We start from the raw sequence: 19,361 nt of genomic DNA, 5'->3' as shown, positions 1-19,361 counted from the left end.
AAAATCCTTCTTTGTTGCCAAAATCCTTTTTCTTTTACTTGGACTAATGAACCCATGGATCTGAATGTTTCTATGATTGGTAAGCGTTCCCTCTAATTTTAGTCCGCATCTGTTTGATTTGTCTTAAACTATAAGTTTATTAACTGTAGATTGGATTAACTGCACAGTTACTTTTAAATAATAGTATGACAGTTTCATCCTCAGTCACCCAATAATTATTTTAAAAAGACTATTGAGTTCCTTACAAGTAAAGTGCTGTATGTTAGCAATGACAAAATAATTCAACCATTGTAGTTTCCCTCTTAAACCAATGATCAAAAAAGTTGTTTTCAAGGAATAAACAGTTTGCCACCTTGAAAAGTACAAAAAACCAAATCCTAAGAGTAATCATGCTTAATAACGACAGTGACATGGGTAAGGATAAAAAAATACATCACTTGTCTAATGTCCTGCAGGATATATTCAGGGTGTAGAGTTTATGTATGTGTCCTATTTCCCTATCTCCACTCATGATTCATTGAAGGCCGATTCTTATCCACCTCTGCACAGCTCTCCTATGTACAGACCTCTGTTGGACAGGAATGAGAGGGCCTGAAGTGGAGGCACAGGAAAACAGAGAACACTAGGCTTTGCAAAGAAAACCACACATCCTTGGAAAGTGGGGGACCTTTCTTTAACCTGTTTCCTGAAGGATGTATCTACTATAAAAGACAGTGTGTGTAGTTGGCACCCCTGATGGAATTTGGAAGAATAAAAAGACACACACAGTGAAAAAACCAAAAGCAACTGTGAGCATAAGTTATGGATAGGAAAATATTTTCTGTAAATCTCTGAGAAATGTTTGGAGAAGGAACGATGACCACATCTTCCCAGGATTTTGCCTCACCATAAAATGAACTAAAATGAATCATCACAGATAAAACCCCCTCACGAACCCCCAAAAAGTCCCAAATGAGAAGCAACATTTTAAAATTCACCAGAGAGAAGACAGGTGTATGCAGTTACTGACCTTTTACACTAACTGTGATATAGGGATCAATGCACTGCCCTGCATCTTTCAGGCCAATTTTCTCAATCCTGATAGTGAGTAACGTCATTCCTGGTTCTGATGGCAACCTTGGTAATAAAGTACCTGGCAACAGAGAAACAGCAATAAAAATGAGTTCCACCAATAATTCCAGGGTAAATATTTTAACAACATAGAGAAGATATTGCTTTGCTCTTAATTGGCTTAGTAACTGAGTAAGTGAGTGAATCCGCTCAGTCGTGTCCAACTCTTTGTGACCCCATGGACTGTAGCCCACCAGGCTCCTCCATCCATGGGATTCTCCACGCAAGAATACTGGAGTGGGTTGCCATGTCCTGCTCCAGGGGATCTTCCCAACCCAGGGATCAAACCCGGGTCTCCCACATTGGAGGCAGATGCATTAACCTCTGAGCCACCAGGGAAGCTAGGCAGGCATTATTCTGGTTACCAAAACTCCCAAACACTTGATGTTATTCTTCTCAGACAAATTCTTATACATAAAATATAGCTAAACTTCCATACTCCATATTTAACATGAAAGCATAAATTACTAACTCAAACTTGTTAAAAATTCCACTCCAGGAAGCTGAATTACAAATTACCATGTAATTAATAATGTATGTAATATATTCATACAATCTTTACACTTCACATTTATTGCTATATATATATATATATATCCCATATTTCAATGTGAAGTGGTAGAACAAAAACAGAAAAAGCTTTTTAAACATTTGTTACATTTTCTTAAAGCTTGAAAAATTTAATACCAGACTCAATCCAAATCATTTACTATTAATGGAGGAAATAACTTATAACTTAATATTTATACATTTAATTGAATAACTTGACAGTCTCATTTTCCACTGCTTCCTTCATCCTATTGTTTATGATCTATTCTGTCAGAAATCAGTCCTGCTGAGAATGTTACATAAAACCACAAGAGCAACTGTATGTTTGAAATCTTTTCTATAAATTGATTGAAGTTTTTAAAACTGAAAAACCACCCAAAATCACCTAAAAGCATTCCCCACCGAAAAAACCATATGAAGAAAGAAATCACCTGTACAGTTTGTTCATTTATTTCAAATAACTGACGAACAACAAATGCAAACAAAAGTTGATATTAATATGTATATAGTACCACAAATTATACAACCTAACATTTATAAAGGACATTAGCTGACATTCTTCACATTTCTATCCAACAATGTGTTATCCTGCTTTTATTTTTTTAAAGACTAAAAAAATTTATTTTTGGCTGTGCTGGGTCTTCATTGCTGCATGTTGGCTTTCTCTAGTTGTGGCGAGCAGGGGCTACTCTCTAGTTGCGGTGTGGGGGCTTCTCACTGCAGTGACTTCTCTTGTTGCAGAGCACAGGCTCTAGGGTGCATGGACTTCAGGAGTTGTGGTGCATGGGCTCAGGTGCTCCACGGCATGTGAGATCTTCCCAGACCAGGGATCAGACACGTGTCCTCTGCATTGCCAGGCAGATTCTTAACCATTGGACCACCTGGGAAGTCCTATTCTACTTTTAATGATTAAGTATTTGAAGTACATGAATCAATCAACTTGCCACATTCAAAATACATTTAGTCACTGCAAACATGCTTGAGGGAATTTTAGAGGGCAATGAAAATGTTCTCAAATTGGATCTAACTGATAGATGCACAATATTATAGATTTATCAAGTCACCGAACTGTACACTTACAATGAGGGAATTTTATGACATGAAAATTACTACAGAAATCCAAGAGTCTTAAATGGTGATGCTTGGTTAAAGAAAATTTTGGCTAATGAAAAGGTAGAAAGATAAAAAGCAAAAAACCAAAATGGGACATTCACACCAGTATTTAATACCATTTCAGAAGTAACACTAACTTTCTCATGTGGAATATTTTGCCATATTTCAACATACTTTCAATATTCACAGGTTTTCTTACACTAAAGATAAAAGGTCTTTATTGCACCCACTTAACCATTCTTTAAAAATTTTTAAATTGTGAACCTAACACATATTCAGAAAAGCAAATAAAACTAGTGCACAGCTTAATGAAAAGTTGGAAAGCAAGCATCCATGTAACCACCACTGAGGTCAAAAAATAAAAGCATGACCTCAGGAGCTCCCTTCTCTCCCCATCGAATGCGCTTTTGAATTCCTCCTCACCACCCTTTAAAATCACTACTAAAAAGCATCCCTGTATAATTATGTTTTGCCTGCTTTTGAACTTTAGATTTATCATTTATAATGAACAAATTATAGGTACAAACTGTTGTCAGTAGCTGTAATTTGTTCATTTTTATAACTGTATAGTATATAGGTTGTATAAACATACCACAGTTTTTGTATCCATTCTTCTGTTGATATGCATTTAAGATGCTTCAAGTTTTTGGAAACTGTTAACAATGCTGCTGCTATAAACATGCTTGGACACATGTTCTGCTCCACATAAGCACACAGTTCCAAAGGGAGGAATTACTGAGTCACATGGTATAGTACCTCCATGTCTGCTATGTAATTACAAACTCTTTTCCAAAATGGGTATGCCAATTTCTACTCCTAGTACAAGACCCATTGTTCCACATCCTCACTAATGCTTGGAGTTATCACATTCTTCTTTTTAGCCAATTCAGGTGTGGAGAAACACCAATTTAGGTTTTTTTTTACATTTTTTAACTGGAGTACAATTGCTTCGCAATGTTGTGTTGGTTTCTGCCGAACAAGAACGTGAATCAGCCATAATTATATATTTATCCCCTCCTTTCTGAGCCTCCCATCCCCCAACCCCTAGGTCATCACAGAGCAGCAGACTTGGCTCCCTGTGTAATACAGCAGATTCCTACCAGCTATCTATTTTACACATGACTGTATATATAGATATATGTCAATGTTACTTTCTCAATTTGTCCCCAAGCTAGTTTTAAGTATATTTTTCCAGTGATTAATGAGGTTGAGCACCTTTTCATTTAGAAATAAGCATTTGGATTTCCCTTTTTGTGAAGTGTCTGTTCAACTATTTTCCCCGCTTTACTATTGAAATATTTACCCTTCTCTTACTGATTTGTAGGAGTTCTCTAACATTCTGATATAAGCATTTTGTTGGATATTTTAATTTACATAATTTTCAGTGGCTTTCCTTTTTAAGGAAAAAAAACTTTATATTGAATGGTAATATATTCAGGAAAGATAGATATTACCAGCATCCTAGGAACCTGACCTGTGCCGCCAACACACACCCAGATCACTCTTTATCCCAGAGACAACAGTTAGTCTTAACTTCTAACACCAATATTAGTCCTGCATGTTTAGTATGCCTTTTCTCTGTTTATTCTAAATGTTAATGTACTCAAATCTCTCAGCCTCTAAATTCATTTAAAGTCAGTGCTTTCTGTGTCCTATTCAAGAAATCTTTTCCCCCTCCAAGGTCATGAGGTATTCTTATAAGAATGTTTTGCCATTCACATTTAATTATATAATCCAGGTAGAATTAATTTTTTACTATGGCATGTGGTAGGAGCCCAATCTCATTCAATTTCACATCGACACTCAATTGTCCCAGCACTACTTATTTAATAGACTATCATCTTACCCATGGATCTGCATTGACAATAAATCAAATGTGGGTCTGTTTCCAGGTTCCCCATTCTTTCACTGGACTGTTTCTTATCTTTGCGTCACTACCACGAGTGTCTTGATTACTATAATTTTACAAAAGTCTCAACATTTAGTAAATCAAATTCTCCCGCCTTGACATTATTCTTCAAGTTTTAACTACTTTCAGCCCTTTGCATGTCCATGTAAATTATAACAAGAGCTGTCAAATTATTAAAAAAAAAAAAAAAAGCAAACAAAAACACTGTTAGGATTGTGGTGACGGTCAGCTCAATTTTAGAAACAGTCACATCTTTACAAATTGCTTCTTCCAACCCATGAACTGGAATATATCTCTCCATTGATTTAAGACTTCTTAATTTCTCTCAATAAATTTTTACTGCTTTTCTTCATATGGGTTTTATACTTCTCTTGTTGGATTTATTAGAGTATGTTGTTATTTTCTGATACTATTATAAATGTCAAAATATTTCATTTTCTAATCTACAAACAATAAATGCTAGAGAGGGTGTGGAGGAAAGGGAAGCCTCTACCACTGTTGGTGGGAATGTAAATTAATACAGCCTCTATACAGAATAGTACGGAGATACCTTAAAAAACTAGAAATAGAACTATTATATGACCCAACTATCCCACTACTGGGCATATATCCTAAGAAAATCATAACTGAAAGAGACACATGTACCCCAGTGTTCACTGCAGCACTATTTACAACAGGTAGGACATGGAAGCAACCTAGATGTCCACTGACAGATAAATGGATAAAGAAGTTGTGGTACATATACACAAAAGAATATTATTCAGCCGTAAAAAGAATGCAATGAGTCAGTCGTAATGAGGTGGATGAACCTAGAGCCTATTATACAGTGTCAAGTAAGTCAGAAAGAAAAACATATATTGCATATTAATGCATATATATGGAATCTAGAAAGATGGTATACTGATGAACCTATTTGCAGGGCAGCAATGGAGACACAGACGTAGAGAACAGACTTGTGGACTGTGGGGGAAGGGGAGGGTGGGGCGAATTGAGAAAGTAGCATATATGTTACCGTATGTAAAATAGCCAGTAGAAATTGGCTGTATGATGCAGAGCTCAACTCCTGTGCTCTGTGACAACCCAGAAGGTTGGGATGGGGTGAGAGATGGGAGGAGGCTCAGGAGGGAGGAGACATGTGTATACCTATGACAGATTCATGTTGATGTATGGCAGAAACCAACACAATACTGTAAAGCAATTATCCTCCAATTAAAAATAAGTTAAAAATACATCTCATTTTCTAAGCAACTGTTGCTTGCTTATAGAGATAAAATCCTTTTTTTGGTACATAATTTTCAAAAATCAAGCTATGACTGACATACAATATATTAATTTCAGGTACACAATGTAATGATTTGATATTTGTATATTGCAAAATAATCACAATAAGTGTACAGAATCTGTTCTTATGTACAGATTTTACATCCAGGAACTCTGTTATTTCTCTGATAAACTCTGTTATTACTTCTATTGATCTATCTATGCAAAAGGTGCTTTTGTATGTTCTACATATATTCATAAAACCTACAAATAATTTTAATCTATATTTCTGTTTTTGGTCCTAGTGCACTGGCTAAGACTTCTAGAATGTTGATGGAAAGAGGATACAGTAGACACATTTTGTTCTTGATCTAAAAGGAATGTTGAAGTACAATTTTGGCTCAAAGTATCCCTTAGAAAACATCCAGAGAAGTGTTCTGTTTTCAGCCTGCTAGAATTTTTAAAAGTCAAGAAGAGACTTAAAGGAATTTTTAAAATAATTTTTATTTATCAATATTTTTATTTTTGGCTGTACTGGGTCTTCATTGCTGTGCAGGCTACTCTCTAGTTGTGGGGCGAGGGCTTCTCACTGTGGTGGCTTCTCTTGTTTTGGAGCACAGGCTCCAGAGTACGCGGGCTTCAGCAGTTGTGGTTCCCAGGCTCTGGACAACAGGCTCAATAGTTGTGACGCATGGGAATGTGGGATCCTCCTGGGCCATGGACCGAACCCATCTCTCCTGTACTGGCAGGCAGATTCTTTACCACTGAGCCACCAGGGAAGTCCAAGAAGAGATTTATTCAGAAAATTAAGAGATATTCCTCCTTATTCTGCCAATGTGAATTGCCTTGACATACTTTACTTATATAACAATATATTCTGAAAAATCATCAGTTCATGGAGATTTTCCTAACTATTATCTACAGTATACTATAGTGTTACTCAGCCAAACTACATATGGCAGTTAGTTGGTTCTAGTATTTTATTATTACAGATTATACAGAAATAAACAACCTGGTATATATGCACATGTTTTCTTCATATTACTGGAGGTATATCTTGAGAATAAATTCCTGAAGTGAGATTGCTGGACCTGAGAATAAATGCGTATTTCTGTTGCTACTGTTAAATAATCCTGAACTCTCCTTCAAAGGGACTGTATTATTTTCTACTTCCACCAGCAGAGGATGAGAATCTGTCAGCCTCAGTTAAAGTAGTTCTAGAATATCTCTTCATATGTTTAAGAGCTATTTGTACATCTTTGTATGTCTGTATGTGTGTGTGTACTGTCTGGTCATGTTTTTTGCTCAAACTTTTAATATGTTTGTGGTCTTTGTTGATGTAACTCAAAATTTTTACTTCTATATTAAGGATGTTAGGCCATTGTCTATTTTACTTTGATTATGGCTTTTTTTTCTTTTTCGACAGTCAAGTGGTTTCTTATCCAATATCCAAAGTCAATGATAGATTTTCTTTCTTTGAGACTATGTTTTCCCCAGTTCAGTTCAGTTGTTCAGTTGTGTCTGACACTTTGAGACCCTATAGACTGCAGCATGCCAGGCTTCCCTATCCATCACCAACTCCCGGAGCTTGCTCAAACTCATGTCCATCAAGTTGGTGACGCCATGCAGCCATCTGATCCTCTGTCATTCCCTTCTCCTCCTGCCTTCAATCTTTCCCAGCATCACGGTCTTTTCCAATAGTCAGTTCTTCGCATCAGGTGGCCAAAGTATTGGAGCTGCAGCTTCAGTCCTTCCAACTGAATATTCAGGAGTGAGTTCCTCTAGGATGGACTGATTTGATCTCCTTGCAGTCCAAGGGACTCTCAAGAGTCTTCTCCAAAACCACAGTTCAAAAGCATCAATTCTTCCACACTCAGCTTTCTTTATGGCCCAACTCTCACATCCATACATGACTAAGGGAAAAACCATAGCTTTGACTATACAGACCTTTGTTGGCAAAGTAGTGTCTCTGCTTTTTAATATGCTGTCTAGGTTGGTCATAGCTTTTCTTCCAAGGAGCAAGTGTCTTTTAACTTTATGGCTGCAGTCACCATGTTTTTCCTAACTGAACAATAAAACTAGTTTTAACCTCTGGATGAATTAGTTTCATAATCTATAATCATCTAGCTCTTTTAGTTGAAGTGAGTCAATGGGATGACATTTCTTTCCTTGTTACCAGCAAACTTTTCTGCCTCAGACCACATTAAAATCTAACTATTAAATATGTTTCTAACAATGTAATACAAAGGCAGTGATTTCAAGTTGAAAGATAATTAATTTATTCAGCTTAATTATTCTATAATTCAAGGTAGGGTGAAAACACTCCATCACATGAAGATTGAGTTTTACCCTCTTTTTGCTGTTTAGCTGCTAAGTCATGTCCAACTCTTTTGCAAGCCCATTACCCTCTTTATACCTTATTAAAGACTATCTGCAAGTTGACTATAATTGAAGACTACAAATGATATAGAAAGGTAACTATTCAAGCTATTTCATGATAGTTTCCAAGATGCTCTCTCCCTGTATCACTAACTACTACACACTCTGAGTCTCAGTTCCAGCTAGATTACCTGTGCTGAAATCCCTTAGCCTTTTTTTGTTCATCCATAATTTTCTAGAAAAAATTTTTAAAGAGATGGGATACCCAGATCACCATACCTGTCTCCTGAGAAACCTGTATGTTGGTCAAGAAGCAACATTTAGAACCAGACATGGAACAGCTGTCTGGTTCAGAATTGGGAAAGGAGTGTGACAAGGCTGCTGTATATTGTTACCCGCTTATTTAACTTATATGCAAAGTACATCATGCAAAATGCTAGGCTAGATGAAACACAAGGTGGAATGAAGATTGCAGGAGAAATTCAATAACCTCAGACATGCAGATAACACCACCATTATGGCAGAAAGGGAAAAGGAACTGAGGAGGCTCTTGATGAAAGTGAAAGAGGAGTGAAAAAGCTGGCTTAAAAGTCAACATTCAAAAAACGAAGTTCATGGCAAGCAGTCCCATCACTTCATGGCAAATAGATGGGAAAAAAATGGAAACAGTGACAGACTTTATTTTCTTGGGATCCAAACTCACTGTGGATGGTGACTGTAGCCATGAAATTAAAAGACGCTTGCTCCTTGGAAGAAAAGCTATGACAAACCTAGAGAGTGTATTAAAAAGCAGAGATGTCACTTGGCTGACAAAGGTCTGTATAGTCAAAGCTATGGTTTTCGCAGCAGTCATGTAGATATGGGAGTTGGACCATAAAGAAGGCTGAGTGCTGAAAAATTGATGCTTTTTAATTAGAGTGCTGGAGAAGACTCTTGAGAGTCCCTTGGACTGCAAGGAGATCAAACCAGTCAATCCTAAAGGAAATCAACCTTGAGTATTCATTGGAAGGACTGATGATGAAGCTGAAGCTCTTAATAATTTGTCCACCTGATGTGAAGAGCCAACTCACTAGAAAAGACCCTGATGCCGGGAAAGACTGAAGGCAAGAGAAGAAGAGGGCAGCAGAGGATGAGATGGTTAGATAGCATCATCAACTCAATGGACATGAATCTGAGCAAACTCCAGGAGAAACTGGAGGACAGAGGAGCCTGATGTGCTGCAGTTCATGGGGTCACAAAGAGCCAGACACAACTGAGCAACTCAACAACAACAACATCTCTAACCATAATTATGTACTGTCAGTTTTGTCTTATTGACTGCACATTAAGCAACTTGAAAGACAAATCTGGATAATGGTTCATTATTGAATTGTGTGGCATTAGTAATATACAGATCTTTTTAAAATGAATTTTGAATTTCACAGTTCTAAAGGTTATATTATGTTCTAGTAGACAAATGGCTAGACTATATATTATTTATATATATATAGATAGATAGATAGATGCACTGTCTTACATGACATGCACATGAAAGAAGATAAAATAATAGTATAATACCACCAGCTATAGCTCCTGGGTCACATGAGAAAGGTAGCATGTTTGTGCACTAAAAGTAAAACCATATGATAATTAGACATCAAAGTACTACATTATAAGATTTCTAAATGTAAAATTGAAATATTCAACTATATAAAGTAATATGAGAACAAGTAATCACACTCATAAAACGAAGACTATATAATCAAGATAAGAAATGACCATACATGATCTGGTATAAACTAAGCTTTTCCAACTAGAACTAAATAATTTGCTCTTAGTTCTAGAGCAAGGATCAAAAATAACGAATGTTCTTCTATGTGGAAGTGCTGCATAAATAACAAATAATCAACAATTACAGAACACTTACTATGTGCCAGGCACTGTTCTAATTCTTTATATGTATCAACTGATTTAATCCATGTAAGAACTCTATGACATAGGTGTTAATGTCAGTCCCATTTACTTAGAGGTGAAACTGAGATCCAGAAAAGTTAAGTAACCTGTTCTCTATTACACAGCAGTCTGGTCCTAGAGTCCATGTTTTTAACCACCTTGTCCCATTTGCCATTTCTGTAATTTAATTGTCCATAAAGCCAATAAAGGCTAAAAAAGAGGGGCTTTCCTGGTACTCAGCAGGTGAAGAATCCGCCTGCAATGCAGGAGACCTTGGTTCGACTCCTGGGTCAGGAAGATCCCCTGGAGAAGGGATAGGCAACCCATGCCAATATCCTTGGGTTTCCCTGGTAGTTCAGATTGTAAAGAATTCACTTTCAATGCAGAAGACCTGGGTTGGGAAGACCCCCTAGAGGAGGGCATGGCAACCCACTCCAGTATTCCTGCCTGGAGAATCCCCATGAACAGAAGAGCCTGAGGGCTACAGTCCATGGGGTCGAAAAAAGTCAGACATGAGCAACTAAGCACAACACAGCTTAAAAAGGTACTGTGGGATAGTCTCTACCTTAAGGTGATTAACATAAGCTCTTTGCCATGTACATGTTTACAGGCTCTGAGGATTAGGATATGGACATCTTTGGGGGGCCATTACTTCCAGCTCACACTTTTCAATATAGAAAAGTCTGTGCTACAGCTAACTGTCTAAAGCAGGATTTCTCAACCAGGGTTCTGGAGAATGTTAGGGAAGTGCTGGTGCTGTGGCTTGGCAGCTCCATAAAAGATAGTGATCAAGAGTAAGCACCATCTAAACTTTGTGTGCTTAGCAACGTAGGTTCACGGTGATGGTCGGAGACTGGGCCAGCCCTATGGCAACCTTATTCCAGGTCTCTGAGCCTCATATGGTGGTAGTCAGTAAGATCATGTTCCTTCGGCTGGATCCATTTTTAGCTTTTTATGCAAGAAAGGGGCAGCCTTTGGCTGCTGGTAAGCTCCATTCTGCAAGGAGGAAGGCAGCCTGACGATGTCAGTGTCTTCTGATTGACTCCAGCCTCCACCTGGAGCAAATGTGTCCTACTGCTTTCAACGAAAAGTAGAGGGAATTATTCGATTCAGTGTGGTTTCTGAAGAAGAGCTATGAGTCGGAAGAACAGGATCCAAGCTGAAGCCTACAGATAATTCTGGTAAGGTAACAAGAGTGAATCATAAGCTCCAGGGTCATTTTATTGCACTAGAGCCCCAGAGTCCATCTTGGTGATGAAAACTGTTTATCAGTAGTCTGTATTTGGACTGGTTTTCCAAGTTGTCCTATTCCATTGTGCATCAACTGTGGAAAATAATTTATGAATGCAGCTATGGTGGTGGTTTAGTCGCTAAGCCATGTCCAACTCTTTGCGAACCCATGGACTGTAGCCTGCCAGGCTCCTCTGTCCATGGGATTCTCCAGGCAAGAATACTGAAGTGGATTGCCATGCCCTCTTCCAGGGGATCTTTCTGACCCAGGGATCAAACCCACATCTCTTATGTCTCCTGAGTTGGCAAGTGGATTCTTTACCACTAGCACCACCTCGGAAGCCCAAGATTCAGGGTAAGAAATTAAAAATGCTCTACTTTTTAAATTTCTTCAGTAATAAGATGACATTGATGACATCTCATGTGATGCTGAAGGTTTTGTGATAAACATAACTTCTCTATTGAGTCTCCAGGTTTAGTCAATCAATGTCATGTAGCATTGGCGAGTTCTATAAAAGGTGGTGAAAGTCAAGAAACTCCTGCTGCAAAGGCCCCAAACAAGTCAAGGTCAAATGGATTCAATGTCCAGTCTTCATCTCTGTCTCGGAAGAACTTTTCTGAGATGTCCATTAACAGTTGGCCCCCCTCCTGTAAAAGGAGAACACCCTGACATGTCACAACTCACGGCTTTCTTCACAGAGAGATGCTGCTGTCAAAACTCTTGCAGATAAAATGTGAAGTAGTTGTGGAGGATATCACAAAAATAGCCAAGTTTATTAAACAAAGACAAATTGTACTCCAGAATTAAACAAACCAACAAAAACTGGGTGAAAATGCCTGATCTAACAGCTCTTGGCTGACTGTATTATAGCCTCTGTACAGGGGCAGGGTGGTGGCAGTGTGCCAGGCATAAAATCCCTAGACTGTTGGTGCAGTGCAGCAATGGGTACCATCTCCTGCCTGCAGCTGGCACCAGGAGCAGTGGAGCTGCAGCTGTGGCCCCTCATTCCACACCTACAACTGCTCTGTCCCAAGGGAAAATGATAACACTGCAGATCCTGGCATGAGAAGGAGTTCCTCACATGGAGTGGTTCTCTGTGAGGGGCCAAGACACAAGAAAGATAATGGAGAACCAGACTAGGAAAAGACTGCCTGCTCAGGGACCAGGAGTCTGTGTGGTTAACTCCACAGAAAAAAGCAAAGGTTACAAGGAAACTGAAGTCAGTGAAACTCCATAAGACCCTGTCCTCATATGAATTTTCCTTCTGGCCTAAAACAGAAAACAGCATGATGGTCTTTGCTCCAAAAAAGTAGTACATCATCACCTAGACAAGGATCCTAAAGAGGCGATGCCTTTTTAGAAAATTGCTGAAAAAATCTTTTGAAAAACATGGTGATTTCAATGTGCTTATTGAGTTTATTTTACTTGGTTGACATTTTATGTCATATTGTACAGATGTTCCCACAGGCTTTGGTTCTACAGTGAGAGGTGAATTGGTCCTTATTTTGCCTTGGTGATCTGGAAATTAAATATCACTAGCAATAAGTAGATTAAATTTTTATCCACACTTAGAGCAGAGTTCAATCAAGTGCTCAAAATGTAGACTGAGCAATATCATATATTTATGTGATAGCACATTTAATCTTAGTTTTCTTTGCTTTAGATTTATCATCAGTTCAGTTCAGTCGCTCAGTCATGTCCGACTCTTTGCGATCCCATGAATCACAGCACGACAGGCCTCCCTGTCCATCACCAACTCCCGGAGTTCACTCAAACTCATGTCCATCGAGCTGGTGATGCCATCCAGCCATCTCATTCTCTGTCGTCCCCGTCTCCTCCCACCCTCAATCCCTCCCAGCATCACAGTCTTTTCCAGTGAGTCAACCAAGGTGACCAAGGTATCGGAGTTTCAGCTTTAGCATCAGCCCTTCCAATGAACACCCAGGATTGATCTCCTCTAGAATGGACTGGTTGGATCTCCTTGCAGTCCAAGGGACTCTCAAGAGTCTTCTCCAGCACCACAGTTCTTATAACTAAACTCACATATCAAGTACTATTGACAGATTCTCTGTCATCCAATTTTTTAAGTGCACATTTCTTCGTGCTGCTAAAGTATAATTTAAAAAAGGACATATATGATAATATTTTGCATTTAAGTACCATTTTTTCTTTCAAGAAAAATGATTTAGTTATTTGAGGATAATCTTAAACACAATTTAAGGTAACATTATTGATCAAACTGGCCACAATATTTGGTAGATAGGTAACACATTAAATGTGTCTTCAAATTCTGGCTATAGATAATCTTTAAAACTGATACTGGATATAGATTAAAAAGTTATGGAGGGGCCACTTATTTGTTTTGAAATGCTGAATTTAGTTTAGAGGTAGAAATTGTGGTAAAATATTAAAATACATACACAATTTCTTTTAGCTAGTAATTTATTGTTTAGCAGTTGAGGAACATAGGTTCCTTTAAGCTTTCAAGGAAAAGAGTTTCCCTGTTGGCTCAGTGGATAGGAATCCTCCTGCCAATGCAGGGGATACAGGTTCAATTCCTGATCCACGAAGATCCCACATGCTGTGGGGCAACTAAGCCCCGCACCACAGCTACTGAACCTGTGCTCTGGAGCCCAGGAGCTGTAACTACTGAGCCCAGGTGCCCAGAGCCTGTGCTCAACAAGAGAAGTCGCTGCAATGAGAAGCCTGCACACTGCAACTCAAGAGGAGCCCTCACTCTCCAGAACTAGAGAACAGCCTACCATGCACAGCCAAAAATAAATAATTTACAAAAAAAAGAAAAGAGTTTGAAAAACTGTAAGATGTTTCTTTGTTTTTAAAAATGCTTTAAAATTTTGGGGAAAAAAAAATCCTTAATGGCCATTATCATTTAAATAATAAATTAAAATCATACCTGTTGAAATTGTTCACATGCATTAAGAGTATATCAGTTGTCACTATACCTAATTTTGGAAAAAAAATTATTTAATAAACACACATCTACAAAGTCTGGAAGGAGCCAGTGGGCATGTGCTTCATGTTAGAAATGCTAGTTTAAAAAGGGCAATCAATCATTCCCTACAGGAAGCAAGGAAGAGTTCCTCACAGGTGTCTGAGTCAAAAGATTGAACTGCAGAGTACTTTTAAGAAACAGTAAGCTAGATGTTGCTGGGTGCTTTGAAGATGAGGGCTGCAAAATGTAACCTACTTAACAGACATCTCATATGACCTACTCTCTGTAAAGTTCTAAAGAAAACCCTTTCATTTCAAGTGACAGGATTCTTGCATTTAAAAGAAAAAAAATAAAAGCTGTTAAAGGAAATCTTGAAATGTTTCTCAACCTGCTTAAGCTTGAAAGGGAGAAAAAATATTAATATCAGTAAGTCTCAAATCTTATTAAAAACTAGCCTGGAAAACTAGAGAACAAAATCAAAGAGTATTTCTTTCCCTTTATATACAAGTAAGAGATTCTCAGGTGGTGCTGGTGGTAAAGAACCCACCTGACAATGTAGGAGACAGAAGAGACATGGGTTCAGTCCCTCGGTGAGGAAGAGCCCCTGGAGGATGGCATGGCAACCCCTCCAGTATTCTTGCCTGGAGAATTCGGACAGAGGAGCCTGGTAGGCTACAGTCCATGGGGCTGCATAGAGTCTGATACGACTGGACAGACTTAGCACACACATAAACAAATAAATGCCTGGGTGAGGAACGCTTTCTCTGATTCTTCTGCCCAGTTTGAGAACTTGAGACTCTGGGAGAAGAAAAAGAACTTAGTGAGCTCTGACCTAACCATACTCTTAAGATGATACTCACCACTTTGCCCCGAGGCATGCTCTGGATTTCTCTGAAAGAAGGATGCCCAGATATTCACAAGAGAGCAACGAACACTTTGCTGCAATTTTCAACTTCTTATACGTGTGAGCAAGAAAAACCTCATTTCAGCTAAAAATGAAATCCATGTTTGCTTCTCTCTTGAGTTCAATTCAGAATTGAGTATATGTACAGCAAAAACCATGCATAGGTTTCACATTGAAGAAGTAAATTTCATTATTTTCAGCTTCAAAAATAATGTTTTATGCATGATTAAGCCTAAGAGCTAAAGAAACTAACACATTTGTGAAAATTTTGAAACTAAGACTATATTTGAATTTAATCATGTCATTCAGTAAGAAAGTGTTGTTTATTTTTTCAAATCTTGAAAATTTTGTCTTTGTCTATTCATATTTCTTGGGCTTATGATTTTAATAGCTTTATATTCATACTGGCAAATTTTCAGGCCAATAAAACAGGCTGTATATTTTGATTTAAAATCTACCAAGCCTACCTTTCAAACCTAAAGGAAATCAGTCCTGAATATACATTGGAAGGTCTGATGCTGAAGCTGAAACTCCAATACTCTGGCCACCTGGTGTGAAGAACTGAATCATTGGAAAAGACCCTGATGCTGGGAAAGATTGAAGGCAGGAGGAGAAGGGGATGACAGAGGATGAGATGGTTGGATGGCATCACCAACTTGATGGACATGAGTTTGAGCAAGCTCCAGGAATTGGTGATGGACAGGGAAGCCTGGCGTGCTGCAGTCCATGGGGTCACAAAGAGTTGGACATGACTGAGTCATTGAACTGAAGCCTACCTTTAGAAAAATTAAACCCTATTTTGGCTCAAGCCAATTACTTAACAAAAATTTGTTTTCCATATGAATTTTTAAAATTTTGAAAAGGAAAGAGACCCCCTACTCCCCTACTCCCCAACTCAAGAGAAAAGGAAAGATATAAGCATCTGAATGCAGAGTTCCAAAGAATAGCAAGGAGAGATAAGAAAGCCTTCCTCAGTGATCAATGCAAAGAAATAGAGGAAAACAACAGAATAGGAAAAACAAGAGATCTCATCAAGAAAATTAGAGATTCCAAGGGAACATTTCATGCAAAGATGGGCTCGATAAAGGACAGAAATGGTATGGATCTAAAAGAAGCAGAAGATATTAAGAAGAGGTGGCAAGAATACACAGAAGAACTGTACAAAAAAGATCTTCACGACCAGGATAATCACGATAACGTGATCACTGACCTAGAGCCAGACATCTTGGAATGTGAAGTCAAGTGGGCCTTAGAGAGCATCACTACGAACAAAGCTAGTGGAGGTGATGGAATTCCAGTTGAGCTATTTCAAATCTTGAAAGATGATGCTGTAAAAATACTGCACTCAATATGCCAGCAAATTTGGAAAACTCAGCAGTGGCCACAGGACTGGAAAAGGTCAGTCTTCATTCCAATCCCAAAGAATGCTCAAACTACCACACAATTGCACTCATCTCACACGCTAGTAAAGTCACGCTCAAAATTCTCCAAGCGAGGCTTCAGCAATATGTGAACCGTGAACTCCCAGATGTTCAAGCAGGTTTTAGAAAAGGCAGAGACACCAGAGATCAAATTGCCAACATCCGCTGGATCATGGAGAAAGCAAGAGAGTTCCAGAAAAACATCTATTTCTGCTTCACTGACTATGCCAAAGCCTTTGACTGTGTGGATCACAATAAACTGTGGAACATTCTGAAAGAGATGGGAATACCAGACCACCTGACCTGCCTCTTGAGGAACCTGTATGCAGGTCAGCAGGCAACAGTCAGAACTGTACATGGAACAACAGACTGGTTCCAAATAGGAAAAGGAGTACGTCAAGGCTGTATATTGTCACCCTGCTTATTTAACGTATATGCAGAGTACATCATGAGGAACGCTGGGCTGGAAGAAGCACAAGCTGGAATCAGGATTGCTGGGAGAAATATCAATAACTTCAGATATGCAGATGACACCACCCTTATGGCAGAAAGTGAAGAGGAACTAAAAAGCCTCTTGATGAAAGTGAAAGAGGAGAATGAAAATGTTGGCTTGAAGCTCAACATTCAGAAAACGAAGATCATGGCATCTGGTCCCATCACTTCATTGGAAATAGATGGGGAAACAGTGGAAACAGTGTCAGACTTTATTTTTTTCGGCTCAAAAATCACTGCGGATGCTGACTGCAGCCATGAAATTAAAAGATGCTTACTCCTTGGAAGGAAAGTTATGACCAACCTAGATAGCATATTAAAAAGCAGAGACATTACTTTGCCAACCAAGGTCCGTCTAGTCAAGGCTATGGTTTTTCCTGTGGTCATGTATGGATGTGAGAGTTGGACTGTGAAGAAAGCTGATCGCCGAAGAATTGATGCTTTTGAACTGTGGTGTTGGAGAAGACTCTTGAGAGTCCCTTGGACTGCAAGGAGATCCAACCAGTCCATTCTAAAGGAGGTCAATCCTGGGTGTTCAGTGGAAGGACTGATGCTAAAGCTGAAACTGCAATACTTTGGCCACCTCATGCGACGAGTTGACTCACTGGAAAAAGACTCTGATGCTGGGAAGGATTGGGGGCGGGAGGAGAAGGGGACGACAGAGAATGAGATGGCTGGATGGCATCACCAACTCGATGGACATGAGTTTGAGTGAACTCCGGGAGTTGGTGATGGACATGGAGGCCTGGCGTGCTGTGATTCATGGGGTTGCAAAGAGTCAGACACAACTGAGCGACTGAACTGAACTGAACTCCCCACCTTCCCCAATTAAAGGTTGGTTAAAAAGTCACTTTCCATTTGAAATGGGAAAAAACTATTCTGGGTCACAATATCTACATACCAATCCTTATTCCTCTTTAGCCTCACAGTAGTGTTGGTTAACACAACTGTATATATTTATCAACAAGCATAAACCTGCACACTGAAAAGGATGAATTCTGTAGATATAAATGGAATCTCACAGACTCGACTTTTTAAACAAGTCACAAGAAACTTATAATTCAATAAATTATATAAAAACATAGATAATAAATAAAAAGAAAAAACTCACAACAATTTCTAGAACCATCTTGCCACCAAAATGCAGACACAGCCTGGGCATCACTGAAATCTTGGATTCTCTCAGTGTAACAAGGAAAAGAAAATGTTTCCTGCTTTCCAGTTAAGTAAAATGTTAAATGCCATCTTGCTACTTCAATGAATATTATTTTAAAAGTTATTTTTTAATGACACTTATAGCTCAGATGATAAAGAATCTGCCTGCAATGTGGGAGCTGCTGCTGCTAAGTCACTTCAGTCGTGTCCGACTCTGTGTGACCCCATAGACGGAAGCCCACCAGGCTCCCCCATCCCTGGGATTCTCCAGGCAAGAACACCGGAGCGGGTTGCCACTTCCTTCTCCAATGCGTGAAAGTGAAGTCGCTCAGTCGTGTCTGACCCTTAGCGACCCCACGGACTGCAGCCTACCAAGTCCTCCATCCATGGGATTTTCTAGGCAAGAGTACTGGAGTGGCTTGCCATTGCCTTCTCTGATCCAGGTTCAATCCCTGGGTCAGGAAGATCCCCTGGAGAAGGGAACTGCTACCCACTCCAGTATTCCTGCTTGGAGAATTCCATGGACAGAGGCTACAAGCCATGGGGTCACAAGGAGTCGGACACTACTGGGCAACTGACACTAACACATAGGCTCTGAACAATAATGATCCCAAACTGAAAACAGTTAATTAAACTACATATACTTTTTTGAAAAAGAAATTCAGAGACTAGAAGGATTCAGTAAGCTTTCTCTACCTATAAAATGAATTATCACAATACTGTATCAGAATACAAAAATCTATCAAGTTTAGGCTTAATCTTACATAGCAAATGGATTTAATGTATGGTAAAATTTTCTTTCAACTCAGCAATCTGAAACCCATAAAAATCTTGATCTGTCTGTATAGCAAATATGTGGACAACCAAATCAGATAGAAATGTATAATAGTGGAAGCTTTAGCAATTACAATACATGGGTTGAAAACAGAATTACAACTGTTTAGTTAAGTAAA

The 19,361-nt window shown here is 38.8% G+C and overlaps 1 protein-coding gene across 3 annotated transcripts in view; it reads right to left on the bottom strand.

The window, feature by feature from the left end:
- AIDA (axin interactor, dorsalization associated) overlaps positions 1-19,361 on the bottom strand; it is a 51,428-nt gene that overhangs the window by 5,083 nt on the left and 26,984 nt on the right. For all 3 annotated transcript variants that reach the window (XM_055419859.2, XM_055419860.2, XM_055419861.2), the window contains one exon: positions 1,010-1,132. In XM_055419859.2, coding sequence (XP_055275834.1) covers positions 1,010-1,132 — 123 coding nt within the window. The remainder of the gene's footprint in view (positions 1-1,009; positions 1,133-19,361) is intronic.

The sequence above is a fragment of the Moschus berezovskii genome, chromosome 17, assembly GCF_049115385.1.
Source record: "Moschus berezovskii isolate FMDL1 chromosome 17, NW_MosBer_1.0, whole genome shotgun sequence".
In the NCBI taxonomy this organism is placed as follows: domain Eukaryota; kingdom Metazoa; phylum Chordata; class Mammalia; order Artiodactyla; family Moschidae; genus Moschus; species Moschus berezovskii.
Note: the sequence above shows the minus strand (reverse complement) of the source record. Positions and strands in the feature narration are given on the sequence as shown.